The sequence below is a fragment of the Drosophila grimshawi genome, unplaced genomic scaffold, assembly GCF_018153295.1.
Source record: "Drosophila grimshawi isolate 15287-2541.00 unplaced genomic scaffold, ASM1815329v1 contig_311, whole genome shotgun sequence".
Taxonomy (NCBI): domain Eukaryota; kingdom Metazoa; phylum Arthropoda; class Insecta; order Diptera; family Drosophilidae; genus Drosophila; species Drosophila grimshawi.
This window is the reverse complement of record NW_025063098.1, coordinates 8294629-8320142: the sequence shown is the minus strand read 5'-3', so window position 1 is coordinate 8320142 and position 25514 is coordinate 8294629. Positions and strand designations below refer to the sequence as shown.

Genomic DNA, 25514 nt, shown 5'->3' with positions numbered 1-25514 from the left:
CAACAACAATAAGAAAATCGCGCGCGTAACTACAACAACAACAAATGTATACCAGTAACAACAACAACAAATAAATAAATCTAAGCAAAGAATGAAAGCAAGAAAAATCTAAAGCAAAGATTTTAACAAATGTGCCTGTGTTAAAAGAAGAAGAGTAAAAAGTAGTAGAAGAAGAGAAGCAAGAACTACAAAAAAGAGATAGAAAAATATAAAAAATTGAAATTACACAAATTCTAATAATATTTTTGTGAGTGTGTCAAAAGAAACAAAAAAGAAATCAACAAAAAAAAAATATATATATATATATATATATTGAAGAAGCAAACTAAAGCGTAGCAGGAGGCCCCAGATCCACAGATCTACACGCGAAGATCTCTCCACGACGACAGCAGGGAGGACGACGACGACGAGGAGGAGGACGAGGACGCAAGGGACGCGGGCCCCTCGTTGTGTTGTGTTGCGTCGCCAACTGTCGTCTGTACACCACTAAAAGTGGCACAAATCGGGTTAGACGTCGCTCCCAGAGCATTAATGGCTCAGCCTAGGGTAAGTGTTAAACCTATATACCCCACCAAATACAAATTATATATCCAAAGTATATATTTACTCAGATCAGCGTCAAAAATTCTAAGCACAATTTATTTTACACTACTCCTCGATCTTTGTGTTTTGGCGACGGCATTTTGGGGGCGACGGCATTTCACATTGGCGAAAAATGCTTTCATATTTTTGGTTAAATTGTTAACATTTGTTGTTGGTGAAAATAGTTGAATTTAGAATGCTTCAATAATAATTTGTATATATTTTTTCATTTAAGTTTTTTTCTTTAAGCAGACAAATAGTTAATAAATTATATGAAGCACTTGAAACGGTTTCGTATTTTATTGTTTTTTATTTTGCTTTCACAATTTTGACAGTTGAACATTAGTTTGAACTTATTCTAATATTGAATTGAACATAACAAATTGCATTTGGTGTGGATTTGCTAATTGCAGCGAATATGTTTTTGCATTTCGATGATAAATTGATGGATTGTAGATTGTTTTTGATAAGCGACGGCATTTTTAGACTGGTTCATGTTTATATTTATATATATGTCTATATCTATATAGATATGTTAAGAAATATTCATTTTGAACTATCTCTCAGATTCATGTCTTTTTGGCGTGACTTGATTTTTATAGAGTTTATATCTAAAACTATAAAAACAATTAGAGTAGCAAGAATTTTATCAACTTGATAATCTTTATGCTCATGTTATATGACTGAAAATACATATGTACGTATTTTTATGTACTCATAAAAGTAATATATTTTATATCGTTTGAAGCGTGACTCTGCTCTATATAAATATTGTACTGTAGTTTCTATATTCATTTCGAAAAGAAATAGAAAATATATTTAAATGCTTTTAAACAATGTTTCCACATTAGATTCAAGTTTAGATATCGAAAAGAAAATGCATTTAAAATATTTGCACTGTTTTTTGTTTTTAAAAATGTTTTAATGGCTAATGTGTATTCGAAATTAGTTAACACCTCATTTTTGCCAACTCTTTAAATACGCAAAAATTTTCTATCCAACTAAACATTTAAGCTACTTAATCTAGCTTTATACCCCAATTTTATTAGTTTGCCAAACACAAACTGTTTGAGACATTCGTCAATGGTTATATATAAAATATTATTTTTTTTATTTATTTCATTTTTTATTAATGACTCTCTATGGCCATCAATAAAATTTTAATCAGCTGACTGACCAACATGCTTAGCTCTCTTTTCTCGTCTCGCGTTTCTCGTTTCTCGTTTCTTGAGTGATTTTTCTTTCATTTTTTCTGGCATTATTTACCAAGTTAAACTTTATGAACTGATTAACATACAAGTGTGAAACGAACTTGATATTTCTATGGATCGTTAAATCGATATCAATTCACAATACGACTAAAGTGTGTCTGAGTGTGTCGGTGTGTGTGCGTGTGTGTGTATAGTGTGTGTGTGTAATTAGCATTTGCTTTAAGTAGCTCTGTAGATAGGCCTGTGTTTTTCTTTCGGCAACTCTATTTCACTCTCTTCCTCTCTGGGGAGAGACCAGTTAAAAAAGAAAGAAAAAACTAGCTCAAGTTGCCCGCGGGAATTTTCGTGGTGATTTTCATATTTTACTGTGCTACACATAAATTGACGCATGTGGCATTTAATACACGAAGTTCCCGCTTCAAGTGGAGTCTCCGATTCTGAATCCGATTCCATAAAATGTGCAAAATCCGGATCCAGGTTGTGTGTGTGTGTGTATGTGTTTTTGATGCGATGCATATAATTTTATTGCACATTGCTGGAGAGGACTGCTGGATGAGGAGGCGGAGAATGAGGAGGAGGGAGTGCGGTCGGGCGGGCGCACATTCATTGAGGGCAACACGCTGTGGTTTTATTATTTACAATTACAATTTCATTTCGTTGCGTTTCGTGTTTTATTTTTACTATAATTTGCACTTTTGTGCGTAAAAAAAGAAAGAAAAAGCAAAAATGCCCGCAAGCAATTTTTATATATTTAATTTGATTATTTTATGCCGCACAGTTAATGAAAAACCAAAAGAAAAATGAAACACAAAAAGCGAGCAAACGGCAATGGCAACGGCAACGGCAAACTGCAATTTGTGCAGCTGCCACACAACACACACCCCGCTCGCACACGCTCGACAACATTCAACATTCAACACAAAAATTGTTTTGGTGTTATTTTAATTTAAAGGTTAACCGCAGCGTAATTTGTGGCATCAAATATAATTCGTCTAGTGTAGCTAGCTGCTGCTGCTGCTGCTGCTGCTGCTGCTGCTACTGCTGCTGCTGGCGCAAGTAGAAAAATAAAATCGCAAAAATAAATGCGAATAAAAATCAAATAAAATGCAGCAGCAGCAGGGGCAGCAAAATGTTGCAGTTGCAGCTCTCACTGCTCAGTTCGCCATTTATTGTGTTTGCCTCTGCGCCTCTAAAAATGTGCGGCCGTTTTTCGATTTGGCTTTAAATCGTTGCGCTTTTGTGGCTTGCTACACTGCAATTTATATCTGTGTATGTGTGTGTGTGTGTGTATGTGTATATATCCTACTTGTGAATCGCGCTAATGGCGTTTGTTGCTTATGTTGCCCTGTCACACGAGCTCTCATCTGCTTGCCGCCTGCTGCCAAAATTACAAAAAATGTTCTATAAATTGTCTACTTTTCGTGTATGAAAACTATTAGGTGTTTAAAATTGACTAATTGAACAATGTTAATTTATTTAAGGAAATGTGCTTTAGCAATTTAGAAATATATATGAGTATATATTAAACATCTTTTAGTTTAATTCCTAGATGAGTACCAGGTAATCATAGGGAACTTTTAGTTGGATTCAATAAAAATATTTATTTTAAAAGAATTTTAATTCCTTACTTTTGAAAAATGCTGATTAAATATTTTCAGATGAGATAATCTTTCATAGAGCTAGCTGGAACTCAAAATACCAGAAAATCTGTTAGATTGATTGTGATTTATTACAATTATTTAATTAAATAACATTTTAGTGGGTTATTTCCAAAAAATGTGGATTTTATAGTCACAGATGAGGTAAATCCCTCGTTTAACTAGCTGAAACTAAAAGTACAAGATAAAAAACTGTATTTATTTGAGCTAAATAATAGTTTGTGCAGTAGTTGAATATTTCAGTGAATTAGTTGGCAATATATTAAAGTCGTTAAGCTTTAAATTCAAAGAAAAAATAAAAAGAAAACAAAAAATGCGATAAGAAAAATTAAAGCCATTTGGCAAAAGAAAAGCAAAGCTTTTATTAGATTAAAACTAAATTAATTTTTGCTTTTATTTTCTGTTCTGTAGCTTTAGTTAATCTAGTACTGGCATCTACAGTTACTTTTCACAATCTCATGTCTGACAATGGTTCTTAAATATTAGCTGCGAGCTCTCCCAACTTTCAGCTCGAATGATTCACAGTTGAGCGCTAAGAAGTGAACCAAATAAAACACAGTCTCCACTGAGTCATGAGTCATATTCGAGTTGAAATTCACACAATATCACATCAAGCCATATTCTCATAATATACTTGTTACCCAGGACAAAAATGTATAAACAAATTATGCAATTATGTATATGCATATTATGCGCGGCTGCATAAGAATTATGCAGTCTCCAAAGGGAAGCTATGGTATTGGATACCAGCCACACTCAACTCCTCACTTAACTCTCTCTCTTTCTGAGTCTGAGGCTGAGTTTTGACTCCTTGGTTGGTTATATTTTTTTTCGTGTGCTAAAGAGCTTCATGTTTAATGATCAAATTGCGTGCCTCGTTTGGTGCCTGGTGCGTTGTTGCTGTTGTTGTTGTTGTCAAGTTGCCAAGTTGCCGAGTTGCCGTTTGGCTGTTTGTGGAAGTGTTTTCATTAGTTTCATTTCTTTTTACATTTGCGCGCTCAAATCGTCTTTAAATTTTTTGTTTAGTTGAAAAATATTTCGCACAATGTAATTTCCCCTCAACATTAGCGCTAAGCGAGCGTTAATTTTTTCATTTTTGGGGCAAGTTAAGTGAATTCGATTACAGCCTTTTTGACTTACAGCAAGAAAGAGTTTAGCCAAAGAAATGTCTATCAACTAACTGATACAAGTTGTTGCTTTTGCTATTGTGGGCCCAACAAACAACGAAAAAGACGTGGAAAATCATTTAGACAAGTTGCACGCCGCTCATTAAATTAAATGAGCCATCAGCACGCAATTTATTTTAGTATTTTTGAGTAACTTTTGCCATGCCAGACGCAGACGCAAACGCAGACGACGCATCCACAGCGCGACTCCAACGTTTTTACTTGCCACAGCTCGACTCCGCATTTTTGTTGTTATATTTGTTGGTGTTGATGTTGTTGTTGTTATTGTTGTTGTTGTTGTTGAGGGCAGCCAATTTAATTAAATAGACGCCGCGTGCGCTGTTCAAAATGTTGATAGAAAATGTGAGATAATATTAAAAGTTGTTTCTTAAATATATACATGTATATATATATTTAGAAATTAATACAATATATATGCATATAGATACAGATTCCACAGACATCCAGTAGAGTGCCTTGAAAACGTGTCTGTGGCGGCAAACGATTAAATGATATACAAAATATTAAAGCATTGTATCTATGTCTCTATGTATATAGTTCATATGTATTTATTCATAAATTTGCTTCAAGCCAACTGACAAACAAACAAACAACAACAACAATTTAATTTGTATAAAATTTGGGTAGTATGTAAAGTGGTTAAAAAGAAGCAAGCATCTGCGACTCCATTAGAAAACATATATAGGATGAGCCAGCAGATTCGTTTGCTAGGGATTTCTAATCCAGTATCGATAATATCAGCAATAAAATCCGCTATTCTATATAGTGTATATAGTCTTCCAATTGAGTTTAATGCCTTAGCAACTTTCATAGTTTCATTGATTGGTTGGGAAACACCAAAATATTTTTTCATATTAAACAAAAAACTTTTCTTATCAGCAGGCGCAATCGTACAATATATACCTAATCCAAGCAGTGTCCCTATATATGTATATATATATATATCTGTTTGTATGTACATATGTATGTTTATATATGCAAAAATATTGTAAGCACGCGTTTGTCGCAAGCCGGTGATTTAGATTGCGGTTTTTTGGGAATTAAAAACATGCTTTGCACACGATTTATTTTTGGGCACCCTTAAGAGCCCCTTAGTTAGCCATAAAAAATGGATAACCCACTTGTATAATTATAGTTTAAACATTTGAGTGTGCCAAATTAGAACCTGTGTCTTAAGCGTTTCAATATATATTTAAGGGTATTCCCTAGTCGAGCTTTCTTACTTGTTCTTTTTTTTAGCATTAATAAAATTCGCAAAAAAAAAAAACGAAACAGTTTGCTGAATAAATTATTAATATAAAGCAAACTATCAGCAAATCGATCTTTCACTTTTGCACAACTCAGAAAACATTTATTAAATATTACAGAACTAGTTTTAAAATAAAATTTCAATTATGATTAGTTAAGTTTTCTGACAGGTAGAAAATGTGTCCAATTTTTGTTGTTGTTGTTTATTGTGTTTATTATTTCTGATTTGCGGGGCTGCTTTTAATTTAATAAATGCGCGCACTGACGTCATATTTTCATTTTTATTTTATTTTATTTATTTTTATTTTTTGCTTTTTCATAAATGCTAAAAAGTCGAGAATTTTTGCCTGTTACTGTCGCGATGTTTTTTGTGTAGTCGATGCTTTAAATTTAGCAACGATTGTGTTATATGTATATATATATATATATATCATACATATATAAAATATATATTTTTTGTGCTTGCTGCTTTGTTTTTGAACATCAATTCAAACTTCAGAAATATACAAGCGAGTGGCGAAGCATTTAAATAAAAATATTGTATATATTAGACGCAAATATATATCTTATTATTTGGTTTGGTTTTTGTCTCTTGTTTGCTGTGCCGAATATTATTATTATTGGTCGTATTAATAGTACCAATAAAAGCGAGCGTGTTCGCATCGACTGCAACTGTAAATTAAAACAACGCCAGAGCACGCAACAAAAATTAATTGTCTAACACCAAATAAACTATACAACAAAAAAAAATAAATAATAATAATAAAACTGGGCGTGTGCCCAGCTTAATGAAATGCTCCGTACGGGCGACGGGACTACGGCTTACTCCAAACGCACACACACACACATACACACACACAGCTGGGCACACCTACAATTCCAATACCAATTCCAATTCCAATTCCGAACCCACTTTCAATACCAAAGACATGGCTCAGGGTCGCCTGTGGCTCCGTTCTGCGGTTCGTCTGCTAATTAAGCAAGCAAAATTAAATATAAAACAAAAAGCAAAAAACAAAAAACAAAACAGAAAAATGTAGAAAACGAAACAAATTCAAATATAACATGATAAACAATTAATTTTGATTAGGCGGCAATTAAGAAATGTGAAAGAATGAAAAGCAAAAGTGTTGCCCGAATAAGAAATCAATAATGCCAGGCCAGCATTTTTCCTATATGCACAACTCGACATTTATGTATATGTGGAGCATAGTCACACACACAAACACACACACACACACACACACATACACAGATACGTGTCGAGAGTTTTAGGGCTTGCTAAAATGGCGGCCATTGTCGCCATACACACACTCGACACAGACAGGCAGACAGACAGACAGTCGCACCTATAATTCTTGCAGTCTGGCGCTGGTCAGTTTTAGGCGCCGTTAGATAAAATGCCCCCCCGCAATCTAAACAACAACAACTGCCGCCTAAGCTGACCACCTAAACGCGTCTCTCTCTCCCTGTTTCTCCCTCTCTCTCTCTCTCTGTCTCTGTCTCTCCCTGTCTCTTTCTATTTTTGCATATGTGTCGCTGCATTTGGCTACAGTTTTCCAGTTTCAAGTTCAGGCCAAAAATGTTTACTAAAAATGTTTTTTCGTTCAGTTTTGGCCGCCCACTTTTTTGGTTGCAACCCAAACGTTGACATATGCAGGCATGCATGCATGTGTGTGTGTGTGTGTGTGTGTGTGTGTGTTTGTTTGTGTGTGTAACAGCTATTACAACATAACAACAACAACAACATGTTGTAGCTGGAGCTGGCTTAAAGTGCTGCCACAAATTTTTGTAGCATTTAAAGTCAATGTTTGAGTCGAGTAAGTTGTCGTTGTTGTTATTGCTGTTGTTTTTGTTGTTGTTGTTATTATTGTGGGCTCGATGACTTAATGTCTCCCAATCACGACAAAAACACACACACACACACACACACACACACACCTATATAATACATATACTAACCAAAACAAGGACAAGAGCACCCACTCGGCAAATGTGGATTGAAAACTCTCTCGGAGCTGTAGCTGCTTGTCCTGTTGTTGTTGTTGTTGGCCATGTGACTGCTGCGCCTGTCACTGACAGCTAGCAAGCCTGCCCCTTATCCATGCCCCCTTTAGCCCACTCAGCGGGCCGGCATTGTCATTGCGAGCTTGCCCGCAAATACATAAATTTTTGAAGGATTTTGGCGCTGAACTTGTCAAAATCAGACGAATACGACGACAACAACAGAGTTGTGTTTACTGTTATATGCTCCACGTCTATCTCTGTGGGTTATATTGATTCACCGCAGAGAGTGGAGAGAACCGTGCAGTGGAGGAGTTGTGTGTATTGCTGGATTGGCAGAGCTTGCTTCAACAAGGTCATTGGCTTTGGGTTTCGAGCCCGCAGATGATCATCAATCAAATCGAGGGAAAGCCTTAAGACTGCCAGTGTGTGTGTGTGTATGTGTGTGTGTGTGTGTGTGCCAGGTCTTAAGTGTGTTTGCCTGTTCGATTTTTGGCGCGTTCAGTTACAAAAATCAAAAAACAAAAGTAACAAAAGTCCGGGGGGACTGAAACCAGGGGGCGGGTGGAGAGGAGAGGGGCCTGCTGCTGCTCAATTCCCACATTACTTATGTACAAGTACAAATTGTGGTAATTTTCAGAGATCTCTTTGTTGCTGATTTTGTTTGTTGTTTGGCTTTGGCTCTGTGCTTTTGTTGTGTGTGTTTTTTTTGTTGTTTTTTTTTTTTTGGTGCTCCACAATTTCCTCATTTCTAAAAGCAACCGTTGCCTGCGCCGACTTCGCGATATTCATTCGGTTGGCAGTGCCACCAACACTAAAATTAGCATAACAACTTTATAGTTTAACTGCTCGACTGCTCGAGTGCCAGGTCGGGTCTGTTCTGCTCTGCTCTGGTCTTGGTCTTGGTCTGGTCTGGTCTGGTCTGGTCTCGCCTGCTCCGTCTCTTTGGCCTGGCCACTGATCCGGTCTGGCTGTATCTATAAGTTTGTATCTGGCATGCATATGTACGCTGCATACAGACGCCAACACCAGCAAGAATGAGTGACAAAAAAATAAAAAAAAAATAAAAGAAATAAAGACTGAACGGAACAAAACTCGATTTGTGCTTGAGCCTCCATGGAGAGTAGCTGCACAGTAACTAATCTGTTGTATGTATCTAAAGGATTGCAGCAAGCCAAATGACAAAAGGTCTTGGTACACTTTTTATTCCCGTCTCTTTTGCAGGTGGCAGCCCCACAAACAAAAGCTGACAACAGCAGCTGCTGCTGCCACACTTGACAACAGAGGGGAGGGCCACAGTCATTGATAGACCCATTTCAAAAAGCAAACACTCACACACACTCGCACACTCACACACCTAGAGTCAGGTGCAAATCCTGGCCAATTCAAGAGCCACAACCCCTCCAAATGCCAAACCCACAAGTCGCCAAGCGTCACTCAGTCAATTGCTCATTTAGTGTCAAAGATTTTTCCAAACCGATAACAACACACACACACACACACACACACACATAGGCACAGGCAGCAAAAAGTGCCATCATTTCTTGTCGCTGCACAAAAATCTTGTCAACTTGCTGCGCCTCAGCTTCAGGCACAGCTCCTCAGCTCCAAAATTATGCAGTGTGAAGCGGCGACGACGACGACGACGCCACTTGAGTATAAAAATGATAAAAATCTTACACAAAAACCTACAACAACAACAGCAACAACAGCAACAACTACAAAAACAGCAATCACAATCACAAAAGGCAGTAATCACAGTAGGCAGCAGCAGCAGCAGCAGCAGCAGCAGCAGCAGCAGCAGCAGCAGCAGAGGATGGCAGCCGTGCTGAACTTTAAAAAAATATTTGTGTGTGTGTGTGTTTTGTTGCCGTTTGTATTGCATACGCGAAACCCGTTTGCAATTGCGAGCGAGACGCAGCTAGCTAGCTAACTCATTCACACACATTGAAACAGATTAACTGATAACATTAAAAATTACTTCTTTTTTTTTTTTGGTGGTGGTGCTGCTTAACTGTTTTGTTGCTGCTGCTGATTTTGGCGCTTAATTAATATGCAAAAAACGTTGGCAAGCAAAGAAGCAACGCCAACAACACCAACAACAACAACAATCAGCTAAAGACAATTATATCTGTATACACATATAGATACACAGATATCTATATAATGCCGCAGTCAAAGTAATCACAAGGTCAAACACAATGCGAGCCGTTTTGTTTTTTTGTTGTTTCGTTTTTTTTCTTTTTCTTTTTTGGTTGACGTGCTTCGAAATAATATGCATATAGTATTTAAAAATTATGCAGGTACAATTTATAGCTGACGCTGAGAAATATAGATATAGATATAGAAATATAGATGTATATATATATATATATATATATATAAATGCTCATTCTCGATTCTGTGGTCTCTATCTTGTTTACAGTATGACGATGGCCTGCATGGCTACGGCATGGACTCTGGCGCCGCGGCTGCGGCGATGTATGATCCACATGTCGGCCATCGGCCGCCGGGACTGCAAGGCCTCCCCTCTCACCACTCACCGCACATGACGCACGCCGCGGCAGCGGCCACAGTTGGGATGCACGGCTACCATTCGGGGGCCGGAGCGCATGGTACACCTAGTCATGTATCACCGGTTGCTAATCACCTAATGAGCGCAATACCCGAGGTACACAAACGTGATAAGGATGCGATTTATGAGTAAGTAAACGCCAAATATCTCTACACATACATAAATACTGATATTTATTCCTACTACGAAAAGTCTTTCAAATCAATTGGAGCAGAGAGCACTTTAAGTAGTGCTGTGAATGAACCAGTTTCCTGATAAGCTACGATCATAAAATATGCTGGCTCATTCATAAATTGGATTAAAGTCGATCGAACAAATCGAAGCGATTAGCAAACCCAACTGTTATTCATGCCGATCATGCGACTTTATTGCATAGCGTTTTATAGTCTGATATCTGGCATAAGCTTCATTTAAATCAATCAATAATAATATTCTAGACATCGATTGATTCTACCTTTTCTTTTTTGTTTGAATTCATCCGTTGAATGACAAATTGATTTTGTCCAATTTAATATTTAATTTACCCAAGTTGAAACCTCCTCTTAACTAAGGACCCTATCAATTCTTCGCTGTTGATCAGCAAACACACATATTGAATACCAATTTGTTGTGGCGATCGATCCCTGGGCAGAACCGTCCACCTGTTGCAACATGTTCGCACCTCTCTATACCCAAAAGAGAAGAAAAAGAAGATATTCGAGGCGAGGGAGTAACATAAATTTAACGCACACGCGACTTAATGGTCATGATCCTTGAGCAAAGCCAAAAAAAAAAAATAATAAATAAAAAAATCAAATGGTTTTTTTTTTTATATATACTCATATAATTGGGCGTGACCTTCTGTGTTTTGCGCAAAATACAAAATTATGGGTTTCCTTTTTGGCAACAAAATTTCTTTTTTAATTTGTGCGGCTTCTGCTGTTCTTGTTGTTGTTGTTCTTGTTGTTGTTGTGCGGGGGGTGTGGCGCGTGTTTAGTGGCGGCAACACGGCAACATGGACGTGCTTAGGCATTAGGGAGTCTTCCATTCCAAAATGCACACTGTGTTTATTATGTTATTGTTGCTGCGGCCTGGTGTTAATTTGCCAAAATGCGGTTTCGGTTTGAGTTTGGTTTTTTCTAACCTGATCGTGTCATTCTCTTTTCTTGTTTTTTGTTTTTTTTTGTTTGTGCTGTTTGCGTGTCCTGCACGCAGCAGCTTTTAACAACTGCCAATTTTCATGTGTTGCAACTGGCAGTGACACGAGACAGCTGCTTGAATAATGTTTGTCTTTGGCCTGCATTGTGTTTTTTGCGCATTTTAATAAGCAAATATTTGGTGGTTTTTGTGTGCGCTGCAATTTTATGAATGAGTTGAGTTCTGAGACCGCATATCAATCAGCTGTTGTTGGTTTTATCATCCTCATCCTCCAACCATGTCCGCATCCACGTCTCAAGTGTATGAGCAAACATGGCGCATGACTTCATTAGCACACTTTTTGGCTTTAAGGTTTTGCCACCTGCAAACCGACTGTAAATAAAACTCGAAAATGCGCTTCTTATTTGTACAATTGACACCTTGAAAGCGGCAGCCCAGAGAGACAGACAGACAGACAGAGAGACAGACATACGGACACAAATAATAATAACAATAAGAAATAAAATGTGAAAAAAAAGAGCAGCCGCTTCAATAAAAATGAACATGCGCAGAACTCTCTTAACACCTTCTCGAGTGGAGTGCAGCAACAACAACAACAACAACAACAACAACTTCAGCTGCCTGTCACAAATGCCAAGTCATGGCAAATGAGTGCACACTTTTTTTTTGTAGCTGCTTGAGTCGATCCTGGCCTGGAAATGAAATTGAAAATGGTTGGGGAATGGGAATGGGTATGAAAACTCTGCTGCGCACTCGACTGTAAAAAAGTGCAAGGGCGAGCGAGAGAGAGAGAGAGAGAGAGGGATAAGGAGGAGTTGAGAGGGGGGGTTTCGGGCCATGGTCCGTTTATTAATAGTTGTTAAGCGCAGGGCTACACCCTCACCAAATGAGATATGCATTGGTCAATGGTCAGTTGTGCCATCTAATGGCCAAATGAAGTGCCTGGGCAGGGCACAGCACACAACAAGGAACAACCGCCCCGGTTGTTGGCTCTGTTTCTGGCTCTTTGCCTAATTTTATTCAGGTGCAATTTGTGTTTGGAGCGTGAAGAGCAGTTAACAACAATACAACGAAAACGAGAGAAGCAGAAACTGAAACAGAGAAACAACAACAACAACAACAACAACACCAACAAAAAATGGTCAAATCATGCATAGTTGCTGAACTAATCCGTCAAAATGTGTAGGGTCAGGTCACAAGCGGAGGGATTATATGTAGATGTGGATGGTTGTTTTATTTTTCTCTCTCTTTTTCTTTTCCTTATGCCTTATAATGAAACGAACCAGCTGCTGTTCATTTGCATGGCAGGAAATAGTTAAAAACAGCCAGGCATACACTGACAAAAAACCATTATGTTAAAGTAGTTTTTTGGTTGTCGAAATCAGCTTGCTAAGATATTTAATTTAAGCAGAGCAAATCTTTGTAATAATAAATAAAAAATAATAATTAAAATAGAGATTAAAGAAAGCAACTCTAAATAAAAATAAATAAGAAAATTAATAATAAATAAAATAAAAAGAAATAAACTTAAAAAAAAAACAAATAATAAATTAAAAAGACATAATGAAATAAGGATTATCATGATTAATTAGCGATTAAAATTCATCAACTATAAATTTCGCATAATTAATTTCTTTCTAAATTCTTTTCGTTTTTTTTTCTTTGCAGACATCCGCTATTCCCGCTCTTGGCGCTAATATTCGAGAAATGCGAATTGGCCACATGTACGCCGAGGGAGCCTGGCGTGCAAGGTGGCGATGTTTGTTCGTCGGAATCGTTTAACGAGGATATTGCAATGTTCAGTAAACAGGTAAGTTGTTCAGCAGCATAAGGAAGAGGCTAAGGAAGCAGCAGCAGCAGCGGCAGCGGCATCAGCAACAGATATGATGAGCTATCTGTGCTGCCGTTGCTGCTGCTGCTGTGCTGTTGTTGATTTTGGGGCGTAATTGGAGCTGTGCCACATGTGCCACATGCGGCACATGCAACACATAACAGAAGACAAGGACTGACGAGTCTCGAAATCGCGGCACACGAGTCTAACGAAGCAAGCCGTTAAATGATCGGATTACATAGCACGCCAAGAGTTTCTCTCTCTCTCTCTCTCTCACTCTGTCTCTCTTTCAAGTGGCAACATATGTCACAAATATGCGCTTCCCTTTCTTTGAGAGCTGCCCAAAAGCTGAGCTCATAAAAACCCAATGCGAATATTTCTTGCCACACTGACATTTAAATAATTTACGATGTTTTAACATACAAATTATAATGTTGCAAGTCGTTGGCATTCTCATTCCCTACCTCCCTCTCCCACCCCAGCCCCCCTTGCACATCACATCACATCCTGGTGCAGCACTTCCCCCTTCCTGCTGATGCTTCCCTCTTGCCTGCTGCTATTTTTATGAACGAGATCGCATTAAATACACACAGCACACCAGACGCTTACTCACAGGGCAGAACTTATGGCTCCATCTAGAGATTTTCTTGTCGGCGACATTTTTGGCGTGCCAAAAAAAAAAAAAAAGCAAAAATTAAAAGAGCAAAAACAACAACGACTGCAAAAGACGCCCACTTTTGTTGTTGGCCAGTTGAATTTGGTTCGCAAAATACAACAACAACGAACGAAAAAAATGATGTTTTTATTTATGGTCCATTTGGAATTTTGACAGGCCTGCCATGGGTAATAAAACCAGCAGCAACAGCAACAACAGCATCAACAGCATTCACATTTATCAAGATACGTTTTAGGTCCTTTCCTGGCTAGGTGTTGTTGTTGTTGTTAGCCAAAATGATTTGTTGCCGCTTGTTGCTGTTGTTGTTGTTGTTGCTGTTGTACTTCGGCGCGAGATTTTGATGAACTTTTGTCAAATTGACAATGAAATGCCAATAAAGTTGAAGCAGCTGTCTTGAATAATGTTCTGTTAGCAGTATATATCTAGTTAAAGCCACAGAAGTTAATCCACAAATGTTAATCTTTATATAAATCCATAATACACTTCTAAACTTTTAATTGACTTTTCTGCCCGGCATAAAACATAATTTTTCGTAATCACAATTTGTTAGTTGTCACCTGAACATTTTACTTCGCACTTTGCTCTGTGAATGATCAACCACATCAGCAACCAAATACAGATAGAGCAACAGATGCAGATACAGATGCAGATGCAGATGCAGATACAGATTCAGATACAGACACCATCATCAACTTAGTTGTCGCTTGCATTTCATGTGATTTGATTTGAATTCATTTCGGGTTTTTTTTTCTTTTTTTCTTAGTTGGCTACTAAATTGACGTTGCTGATGCTGCTTGCTTCGGGGTCGTTGTTGTCTGTAGCCGTCTTCTGCTTGGGCTGACAAAAATAACTCAAAAATGTCATTCGCCCATCGAATTTTAACAAACGAGCCGAGCAGAGGCAGAGTGCCAGGGACTGTGGCAGGGGCAGGCAGAGAGACAGAGAGAGAGAGAGGGAGAGAGTGCCAAGACTGCCAAGACATGGGCGCTAAAAATATGTGTGGCGATACTTTTTTAGCTTGCCCCACTGTCGATGCATTTTATATAGAGATAGTTTGCATCTAGATACAGTCAGATATACATATATATATATATATATATATATATATGTATTTATATATATATATATACAGATGTAGAGTCACTTCATTTTGACTAAGCAACTGCGTAAAACGCGCCAACGCCAACGCCACAGATCGACAACGGGAAAGGGAAAGGGGAAGGAAGGGGGAGGGAGAGGGGGAGGGTCGGGAGTGGCGGGGGATAGAATAAAGATCGAGATCTCAACAATTTGAACGGTCGGCGCACTCTTCGTATCGTTTGGCATATATAGTTAGTCGGGCGACTTTTGGTGTTGGCGCTGCTAATGATGCAGCTAAGGAAACGCTTTATAATTTCTCTTTAAAAGCGGCTGAAGAAATACGCAACAAGAAAAATTAAAATACAAAAATATATATGTATATATATATATATATATATATATATATATATATATATATATAAATATTTATATGTATGGACTTTATAAATAAGCAACAAAAGCTGAAGATGTTGTTGCTCCCAAAGCGACAACGCGTTTTATGTCTGCCAGCCTGTTGTTGTAGTTGTTGCTGTTGTTGTAGTTGTTGCTGTTGTTGTAGTTGTTGTTGCTGTTGATTTCTCCCCAAACAGAAATTGCTTAATGTGCTTGCAGCCTTTGTCTCCACACCACAGACTCTTGTTGTATGTGGCCCTCTTCTGTGGCAAAGACAAAGAAATCCCCCCCCGAAATAACGTCAGCCCCATGCTGATTGCCCAAATAATTTTTATGATTTCATTTTAAGTAATTTTTAATGAAAATCAGTCGTCGCAATGGGTTGCAAGTAACTTTTGCCTGCCTGCTCCCCTGCCTGCCTGCCTGCCTGCCAGCCTGCTCTATCTGTCTGTCTTTCAGTCTGTCTCTTTCTCTCTCTGTCTGTTTGTCAACTGACAACTTTTTGGCGTTTTGGCTAATAGTTTGTACATGCGATGAGTTGATTTTTGTTTGGCGTTGACAACACTGCTCCATTGTCTTGTATGCTTGTTCTTGTTCTTGTTCTTGTTTTGGCCGATCATCTGGTTGTTGCTGCTGTTGCTGTTGTTGTTGTTGCTGCAGATTGCAACCATGCGTGCTGCAGCAGTGCCTGCTTCTAAGTAGTTGGCTCCTCTACACACACACACACACACACACACACACACATGCGTACAGAAAGCCGTACTATGTTTGGGGGCTGTCTGTTTTGGCATGATGATTAATGAAGTGCGGGTAAAATGATGATGATGATGCCGTTGCCGTTGCTGTTGCTGTTGCTTTTGCTGCCCGATTGCTGATGATATTTTTTTTCTCTCTTTCTCATTGCTGTTTTCCATATGAACACAACACGAAACGGTTTTTTGTTGTTGCTGAAAGTGGCCTGCCTTGCCGCACTGTCCTTGACATTATACTTATGGCAAAAAGATTGTAGCTACATCTGTCACAACATTGACACAGCCAGAGCCAACTTTCTACTACTATGCTAGACCTATAACTCACTATATGACTCAAGACCAAAAACCATGCCAAGAAAATAGTTGGAAGAAACGCCTCTGGGCCGCTGACTCTGGATTAGCAGGCAGGGCAGGCAAACAGGCAGGTAGCTGGCCAAAAAAAAAAAAATCGAAAACAAAAAACAAAAATACAGAGAAACCCGAACAGGTTAAGCGTTAATACCAATCAATGTCTTGGCCTATGGCTGGGCCAACAACAACAACAACAACAGCAACAGCAACGCTTGTACAAAAGCAATTTAATGTGCCCCGTTCCCGGATTCGCTTTTCCCAACATTCGGTTTTTGTTTTCGTAAATTGCATTTTCTGATTTCGAACGAAACGAAAACCAAAAGAAAGATACACAGATGCACAGAGATTTCTGTTGTTGCTGATGTTGCTGCTGCTGTTGTTGTTGTTGCTGCTGTTGTTGTTGCTGTATAGAGAGGCCATAATCAGGTATGAAAGGTTACGCTTGCGCAGTTGTGTATTGTTGTCGGAGGAGAGCAGGCAGCAGGCAGCAAGCAGCAAGCAGCCTTGCCAGGCAAAAACAAAACGAGCCTTGGAATGCTCATTTCCAGATCTCTGCGGCAATGGAACTGTTCTTCTTGTTGTTGTTGTTGTTCTTGTTGTTTTGTCTGGCATCTCTACGCATTTGCGTGTGCGTCTCCCTCTCTCTCTCTCTCTCACACACGCACACGCTTGCTGCTCGTCTCTCTCTCTCTCTCTCGTTTTGCTGAAAGGAACTTAATCTCCTTTGTGCCACATATATGTATATATATATATATATATATATATTCCATACTGCCTGCAGTCAGCATCGCAGTCGGAGTCGTCTTCACTGCCTTGTTCTGTTTTGTTCTTTTAATGATAAAAAAAAACGAACCTTTGCCTTTTTATTTGGAATTTGGTATTGGTACCTTTTTAATCTCGCCAGCCTGCTCACCTTCTCTCTCCCTATCTCTCTCTCTCTTTCTTTCTCGCTCTGTTATGCGCTATGCGCAGTTATATTATGAAAGCATTGTTCTTTTCTTTTTTTCATTTTGCTCGTGTGCGCAACCCTTAGAGCCAGCGGGTTTTGAATTTCTTGCCAAACAAAAGGCATTTGTTCAACTTGTTAGCCAAAAAAAAAAAAAGAAAGAAAAAAAAGCATTGCAAAAGAAAAACGAAAACTGCGAAATGAGCAGCAATGTTGTTCCCGTTTCAGCTACGGATTTGCGCAGCCGCAACTGTTGCCAGGGTGAGCAGGCAGCCAGCAGCCAGCAGCAACCATGCCCCTTCTCCGCTTTCCCTTTGGCAGGCAAACTGCGCCGCAGCGTGCATTTGCACAGCGTGAATTGATTTGGCACAGCCTGTCTGCGTGCCACACTGCCTGGTTGCCTGGCTGCCTGGCTGCCTGCCTGCCACCAGACACAGCCACCCACCCGGGGCAACAACAACAAGAATATCAACATCAACGTATATATTTACTTTGCCTTACTTACAAGCTTTACAGCTGCAACCGCATTTTTTGATTACACTTGAATTCGTTTTTCTCAACTTTCCAGCGCCGGCCGCGTTTCAAATTTTCGATTTTTCCAATTTTGTTGCTTGTATTCAAATATTTGTTTATGCAACCACTTGGCGCCTTTTAAATGTTATTATTTAGTTTGCTGCTTCTTAAATATAACCTACTGTCTGTCTCTATCTCTCTCTCTCTCTCTCTCTCTCTCTTTCACTCTCGGCATGTTTAGATAGTGCGTGCATTTGACGGGGTCGTTAGACGGTCCGTCAGCATGTCTGATGACTTTCAATATTTGTACAGTAGTTTTTGACCCTTTTTAAACAGCTCTATATACATATGTATGTATGTATGTGTGTGTACGATATGAAATGGTGCATGCTGCATTTCATAGATACATTATCGCTGTGTGAGTGCCACATTACTTAGTGTCCCTAATACGTTCATCAAATAGTGGGCCCAAACCAAAACCCATTAGATTGGAATGTAGACTTTACCTATTTATTTACATAACTATACATATACATATACATATATATATATACATATATCCACGAATTGAGCTATACGGAACATTTTATATTTATTTACATAAATATACATATACAATATACATTTGTGTATTGGTATATCCAAGAATTGAGCTATACGAAGCTGTAAATTTAGATAGTCGAAAGCCAGTTCGACTATTTGCTACTAATGACGATGCCAGAAGCCAGTTGGGAATTTTATTGCTCATATGGCCATTATCATTTAGCTGCGTTCCTTGAGCACAGACAGAGAGAGAGAGAGACTCATGTAGATAGAGTGAGAGAGCATTTAAAGTATTTCATTGCGATGCGAGTCTTTCGCTGCGCGCCTTTATTTATGTGCCGTTACTTATGAGGCCCCCATGATTTATGTACCGCTCTCGCTGGCCTGGGCCCGGCTATAGACGTGTGTCTGCTAAACGCTTTCAATTAAGAGCAAAAGAAGCGTCGAGCTGCTGCCTTGACAAATTGGCCAATGAGTGCTGACAATCGATGGCATATATACCCTGTATACGTAAATAGTATAGATGCGGGCATAACAGACTTGATTGACTTGACTTGACATGTTTATGTGCACTTAGTGTATGCTGTATAAATTCATGATTAATTGCGGATTTACTGCATGAAATACTGAAATACTGTTTTGCTACATATTTTACATCCAGGGTATATCTCAGGCAATCACATATAGACATATGTATATGTGTAACCATTTGTACTTTGCATTTTTCGTGTTGTTATCAGCATGGTGGAACGCCGGATGTTTGTCCAGGCCTCGGGGCAGACGCCTTTGGCATCCATTAGGAGGCAGTCAGGTACCATTGATATGCGCCACAAGTAGTCAACGGAAAACAACACAAATCTGTACAACATGCCACTGTTGTTGTTGTTGTTGTTGCCGCTTGCTGCTTGCTGCTTGCTGCTGCTGCTTCTTGCTTTTGGCTGTAACATTCCAATGCAAATATTGACATTCAGAATGTTGCTAATGTTTACGCGCTTCTACGCCAGATTGTTAAATGTATCTGAGCCGGCAGCTACCTCAGTGCGTCGTTTGTTTTGGGTCGTAAAAGGTGGCCAAGTGTCTGCGGCCCATAGACACACTAACAGATACAGATATATATATATACGTATATGTACATGTTTGTGTCTATAAACATGACGATGAGAGGTATCATAAAATGAAAAAAACAGAAAAAAAAAGTAAATCAGTCGGCATGTGGAACTGTCCCATTATAGCACTATATACATATAACTATATATATATACAGATATACGGTCTGCTTTTACTCCGATTGTCACCTCAATTGCCGCATTTTGCTGTTGGAGTTTTTACTACCGATATTGTGTATGTGTTGTACCCATTATAAAGATAAAAAACGATGGCTCGACCAGATCGGGCGCGTTACACATATTTCTCTTGTCACTGGGTTGGTTATTTTTTTTCTCAATGTTTTCAATGTTTTGTTTATGTTTTGTTTTGGTTTTGTTGGCTTGGCTTGGTTTTCTTTTGGTTAAAGGTAATCAGCGACATTAAACAAGCACTACAACAGCATTATCATTATCATTATCATGATTGTCATTATCATAACCATCATCAGCAATGCCACAACGTCATCAGCTATGCAAATACAATTTTTGGTATTGCATTACAACAAAATTATTGTTCAGCTTTGTGTGTGTGTGTGTGTGTGTGTGTGCGTGTTGTGGGTGACTGCAACACAAACGGAGTGAGTGGGGTGAAGAGGGGGCGTTGTGGCATTGTGCAAGCTTTTAGGTACTTAACTGTTATTGTTGTTCGTCCCGCCATGTGTGTAGGTGTAGGTGTGAGAAATTTGATAGGTTTTCTTGCGTTTTTGGTTACACTTGCGTTGAGGTAACTGCAATTTTCAAGTGAATGATTTTTGGAAAAACAGATGTTTTGCGGCATGGCACACCAGATCTGACATGGGCAAACAAGAAAAGATTAACAAGATTGAAAGAAAAAACAGCTGAGCCTGAAACTTTGACAGCTCTATAAAATCATCGAAATGAGTGCGAGCTAATTTTTGAAAGTGTGCCAAGTTACAACAATAAGAAGCTTATTTTTCGACAAACAACTTAAATACCCTGCTATTAAATTTAAAATGTGAGTTTGAATAGTTTGATAACAAATCAAGGAGAATCAAAAATAAATACGATTAAAATTGTGTTTTTACTTTGAGATTCATTTGGTTGCATTACCAACCGCTTTATTTAGTTGGTTTACCCAAACAGCGAGCGGGGAATGCCCCGTTGGGAAGCTTAGATTTTTTTAATTTTTTTTTTTTAAGTTTGTGTTCTATTGCACAGCTCGAGATAAAAACTCGATAACATTTCGACAGCGTCTCCACGCACGGCAATTCGGCAAAAGTTGTGTTGTTTGCTGCTTATGTTTGTTATTATTGTTGTTATTGTTGTTGTTGTTGTAGCCGGGTTAATTCGTTTGTCTTGCGTTTGTTTATGATAGCAGACCCGCATGCCAGCGACCGTTGGGGTTATATATGGAACCGGGGCCCCCAAGCCCGGCGCCGTCGCAGCACGCAGCGCAGCGCAGCACACAAAAAGTAATAATGAAAATTAGTGTAGCTACTACGTGCAGCAATTTAGGCGCCACAGCGCAACGCGTACTGCAGATCCAACACACAGATACACACACATACACACACACACACACACAGACAGAGAGCAACCATTAGCTTAGATAAACTAATTAGTGAAACGTGTGCGTTGTGAACTAGTTCCAGCTCAAGAGATATTTTTAGTTGCATTAGGGTTTTTTTTCTTTTTCTTTCGATGACGATGCGTCTGTCTGCCTAAGGCTGTTATCACTGCAGTTTCTCAAGTGTTTTTTTTTTTGTGTTTTTTTTTTGTTGTGGGGTGGTTGGTTAAGGGGGTGCTGGGGGTCGGTGTTACTTTGTTACTACTTGTGTGATCGTACATTGTCCGGCACTTGGGCTACTGTGCGCGCTGATTCCAAAAGTCGACATGGCCGGTTGCATAAATTGCTTTATGGCCGTTTGTTGGGCGCGCTTTATGGCCATTACTCAAGTGCTCAAGACTTTACTCTACACACACACATACACACACTCACACACACACTCACTCATACACACACACATGTTGCTTGGACCCGCCGCTGTCGTCCTCCTTCTGCCTTCCACTGGTTTATGGCCAACACAATGCCAGGGCTATAAACGCGGGCGGACCCGGACGAGCAGCTCCTAGCTATTGGCATATCATAAAAAAAAAAAAAAAAAACAATAACAACAAAAACTCAGCAAAAACAAATACTTGCCCTGCTCTCTCCCTCATTGAGGCGTTATTTTTTATGGACTTGAGCTCTTTTGTGGATTGCGTTTCGATTTTTATTTCGGTTTTTAGTGGCTCAAATTTCTATAAATTTATCATGTGAGAAATTAAAAGCAGTTCTGATTGAATCATAATTCCATATATTTACAATCTTTATATATATATATATATATATATGTATATGGGGTTTTTACTTTATGACGTGCGTTTGCTGCTGGCCTTTGTGTTGTTGATAGCACGTGGCCAGGTTGATGAAATGAATTTGATTTGAAAATGCCATACAATTTATGGCCAGCTAGCGATCTTGCTTGTTGCTTGTTGTTGGTTTCTATGTGTGTTGTGTGTTTCATGTTCCATGTGTATCTTTTAAACGCCACCGGAACCCAAACTTCAACCCGCAATCCCTTGCTTGTGACTGGCGATTGTATAATTGCATTTATTGGGGCATCATAAAAACGCTTCAAGAGCAGTATCTAAACAGTAGTGATTTTATTTTGTCGCTGTTGCTTGCGAAAATTTATGAGCTGGCCATGTGAAACTGATTAGAATTGTGTGTGTGTGTGTGTGAGTGTGTCTGTGTGTGTGTGTTCTAGTCAAGAACTTGGATGACATGACACGCAATTTCTATATTTTATTTTTAAAGTGAGTTCGCTTCTCTGCCTGTGTGTGTGTGTGGTGTGTGTATTTTTTCTTTTGGGGTTTCCGCATTGGACACTGCTTGGAAAATTGGAAAATGTGCTTCTTTGCGTTGAGCTATAAATATGAAATTGTCAGCTGCAGACGCCCACGCGGCGTTGTTGTTGTTGTTGTTGTTGTTCTTGTTGTTGTTCTTGTTGACAAAATGTTCTCTCTATTCTATATTCCTACACACTAGAATTTTCATTTTCATTTTTATTTTTATTTCAATTTTCATTTCATGTCGTTGTTGTTGTTGTTTTTGTTGTTTTTGTTGCTGATGTTGATGTTATTTTCACGCCCGTTGTGTTGGCTTCGGCGTCCTGGCTTATTTATAGACTTGTCTCATGCTGTGTATTTGCTTGTTGCCAGTGATTTATACATTTTTAAAAACCGCAGCGTAGACAACACAACATTTAACATTAAACATTTCACTTCATTTTGCCCATTGCGGGACAGTAGCGCTTATCACTGAATTGAGCTTTGGCTTGTGCTAATTACCGCTGAAACAACAACTCTCCCTCTCTCTCTCTCTCTCTCTCTCTCTTGCTGTGTATCTCGCTCTCTCTCTCACTCGCTTGTTGGTATTGGGCAGCCATTTTGATTCATCTGAGTAGTGCGTGTGTGCAATATGCCAGTTGCCGCCTGATGTCTCAGAGCGTCGTCTGCCCCCTCCTACATCTAGAAAGAAACGGCGACCCTCGTGCTTTTCATATCAGCCAGCTAAAGCAAAAGCGCGACCTGGTCGCCAGTCAGCCATCCAAACGTAGAGTTATCATGCAAACCAGTTTGACAACTTTACTGGCCACTGCCACAAGCAACTCCATATATATATATATATATATATATATGTTGTTGTGTGCAACGCCAGCAGCGACCAACCAGCATTTGAAAATGCAACATTAAAGCCAACTGGAAACAACACAACTTTGGCACACACAACTTCTTTGCTCCACACGCAACATTTTCATTCTTTCCTCAATGATTGTGCATTGTTTCTGTAGTTGTTGCTGTTGTTGCTGTTGCTGTTGTTGTTGTTTGCCTCACAATGGGGCGTTTTTCTCATGCCTGCTACCCACATGCCAGCGTATATCTGCAGATGTCCAACTTGGACTTGAACTCCTTGCCATTGATTCGATCTGCTTGCTTGCTGGCTGGCTGCCTGTCGGCTGTCTGCAACATAGTAATTATTAGTCGTCTATGGCTCAGTTGATTCAAATTGCCGTTACGATACTGGCGAGTGTCAAGTACTCTAGCGTGTCTAGCACTGAGAATTACCAGCTAAATGATGTCAAATATCGCAAGTTGAAAATGCTTTCAAATCTAAATCCAAATTGACAAACTAAACCTAAAGAGTTCACAGTCACAAACACAGATCTGTAGCCGAAAGAAAAGCTATGTTTGGGTAGTCGTAAATGTTTTTTTATTAGGTTCAAACGATCCTTAATCTACCCATAAGGACAAATCAAATTTAAAGAGGTCACAGTTCAAAGCAATAACATTGATGATCTCTGTAGGTCTTTGCAGATTCTATCTACAGATTTATTGCCTGTTCGCTGAACGCTTGCTGTGCAGCCTTGCACAGTTATTCATTGGGTGGTCTCCGGCCGGGCCAAAGATACAAAAGTTAAAAAAAACTAGAAATAAAAGACAGTAATGAACGCCAAGTACAAGGTCGACACCATGATCTGAGTCAATATAAAATTTCGCAGCGGGTGTAGCTCTTTTTTTTTATGTGTGTTTAAATATGTATAGAAGAACGACCCAAGCTGGGATCTCACAGTTCAGTTCGGTTGAGTTCAGTTCCATATGGTATTGTATAGATGTAGTTCCGTGAGAGCCAACCGCAACAGCAATCTTCACTAATAGCAAAAGCGACAACAGCAACAACAGCAACAACAACAACAACAGCAACAACAACAACAATAATAAAATCAACAAATAATTCGCAGCATTTATTTGACCTTCTGTCGCATTTTGGTCGCTCATCGTCTGTGTGGCCATTTTTGTTGTGTGTGTTGTGTGTTTCTATTTTATCTAGCCACATATTGCTTTTGTGATTTTTATCTAAGTGTGTGGTTTATTTCTGTTGCCTTTTGCAATAAAAATAAAAATGAAAAAAAAAAAAAAATAAATAACGAAAAAAAAAAAACGAGAATCACTTTTATGGTCACAGCGAGTCACCTCTGCTCTGATGAGCAACAACAGCAACAGCAAATTTTACGCAAATGTTGCGTTTCCCATGCTGTGTTTTGGTAACCAGTGTGTTGTTGTTGTTGCTGTTGCTGTTGTTGCTGTTGCTGTTGCCTGGTTTATACTGTAGTATTTTGCTTGCAGAGCGCTTATCGCTTGGACTGTGAGCTGGCATCATAAAACAGCGGCGACACAGACAAAAACACTGGCGACCTAGTCACGGCGTCGCACTCGGTGCTGCACAGTTGCCACCTGCCTGCTGTGCCTTTCGTCAAGATGCAGCACAGCAACAGCACAGCAACAGCAGCTGCCACTCTTGACTATGCATATATTTGCAACGATTTGAAAATGCATTTTTCTCATATATACCGTACTCATACCGTATTTCTCTCTTTTTCTCTCTCGCTCGCCGACTCTCATTTCAGATAAGATCACAGAAACCCTACTATACCGCAGATCCCGAAGTCGATTCACTGGTAAGTAAAAAGGCTTAACAAAATGCGGCCAGCAACAATGTTGCTGCCAGCAACATGCCAAAAAGATCATGGCCCAACCAAGAGTGTGTGTGTGTGTCTGTGTGTGTGTGTGTGAGTGTGTTTGTACGATTGTTTGTGTATTTGTTTGTGTCTGTGCGAT

At 39.1% G+C, this 25514-nt stretch overlaps 1 protein-coding gene across 5 annotated transcripts in view; it reads left to right on the top strand.

Moving 5' to 3' along the window:
* The first annotated feature begins 274 nt into the window (after positions 1-274).
* Positions 275-25514, top strand: part of LOC6563789 (homeobox protein homothorax) — a 126142-nt gene continuing 100902 nt past the window's right edge. For 2 of the 5 annotated variants that reach the window (XM_032736902.2, XM_043214858.1), the window contains exons 1-4: positions 275-546; positions 10316-10593; positions 13271-13412; positions 25304-25354. In XM_032736902.2, coding sequence (XP_032592793.1) covers positions 532-546; positions 10316-10593; positions 13271-13412; positions 25304-25354 — 486 coding nt within the window. In that variant the 5' untranslated portion in view covers positions 275-531. The remainder of the gene's footprint in view (positions 547-10315; positions 10594-13270; positions 13413-25303; positions 25355-25514) is intronic. The other 3 variants (XM_001989978.3, XM_032736901.2, XM_032736903.2) reach the window with 2 other exon arrangements.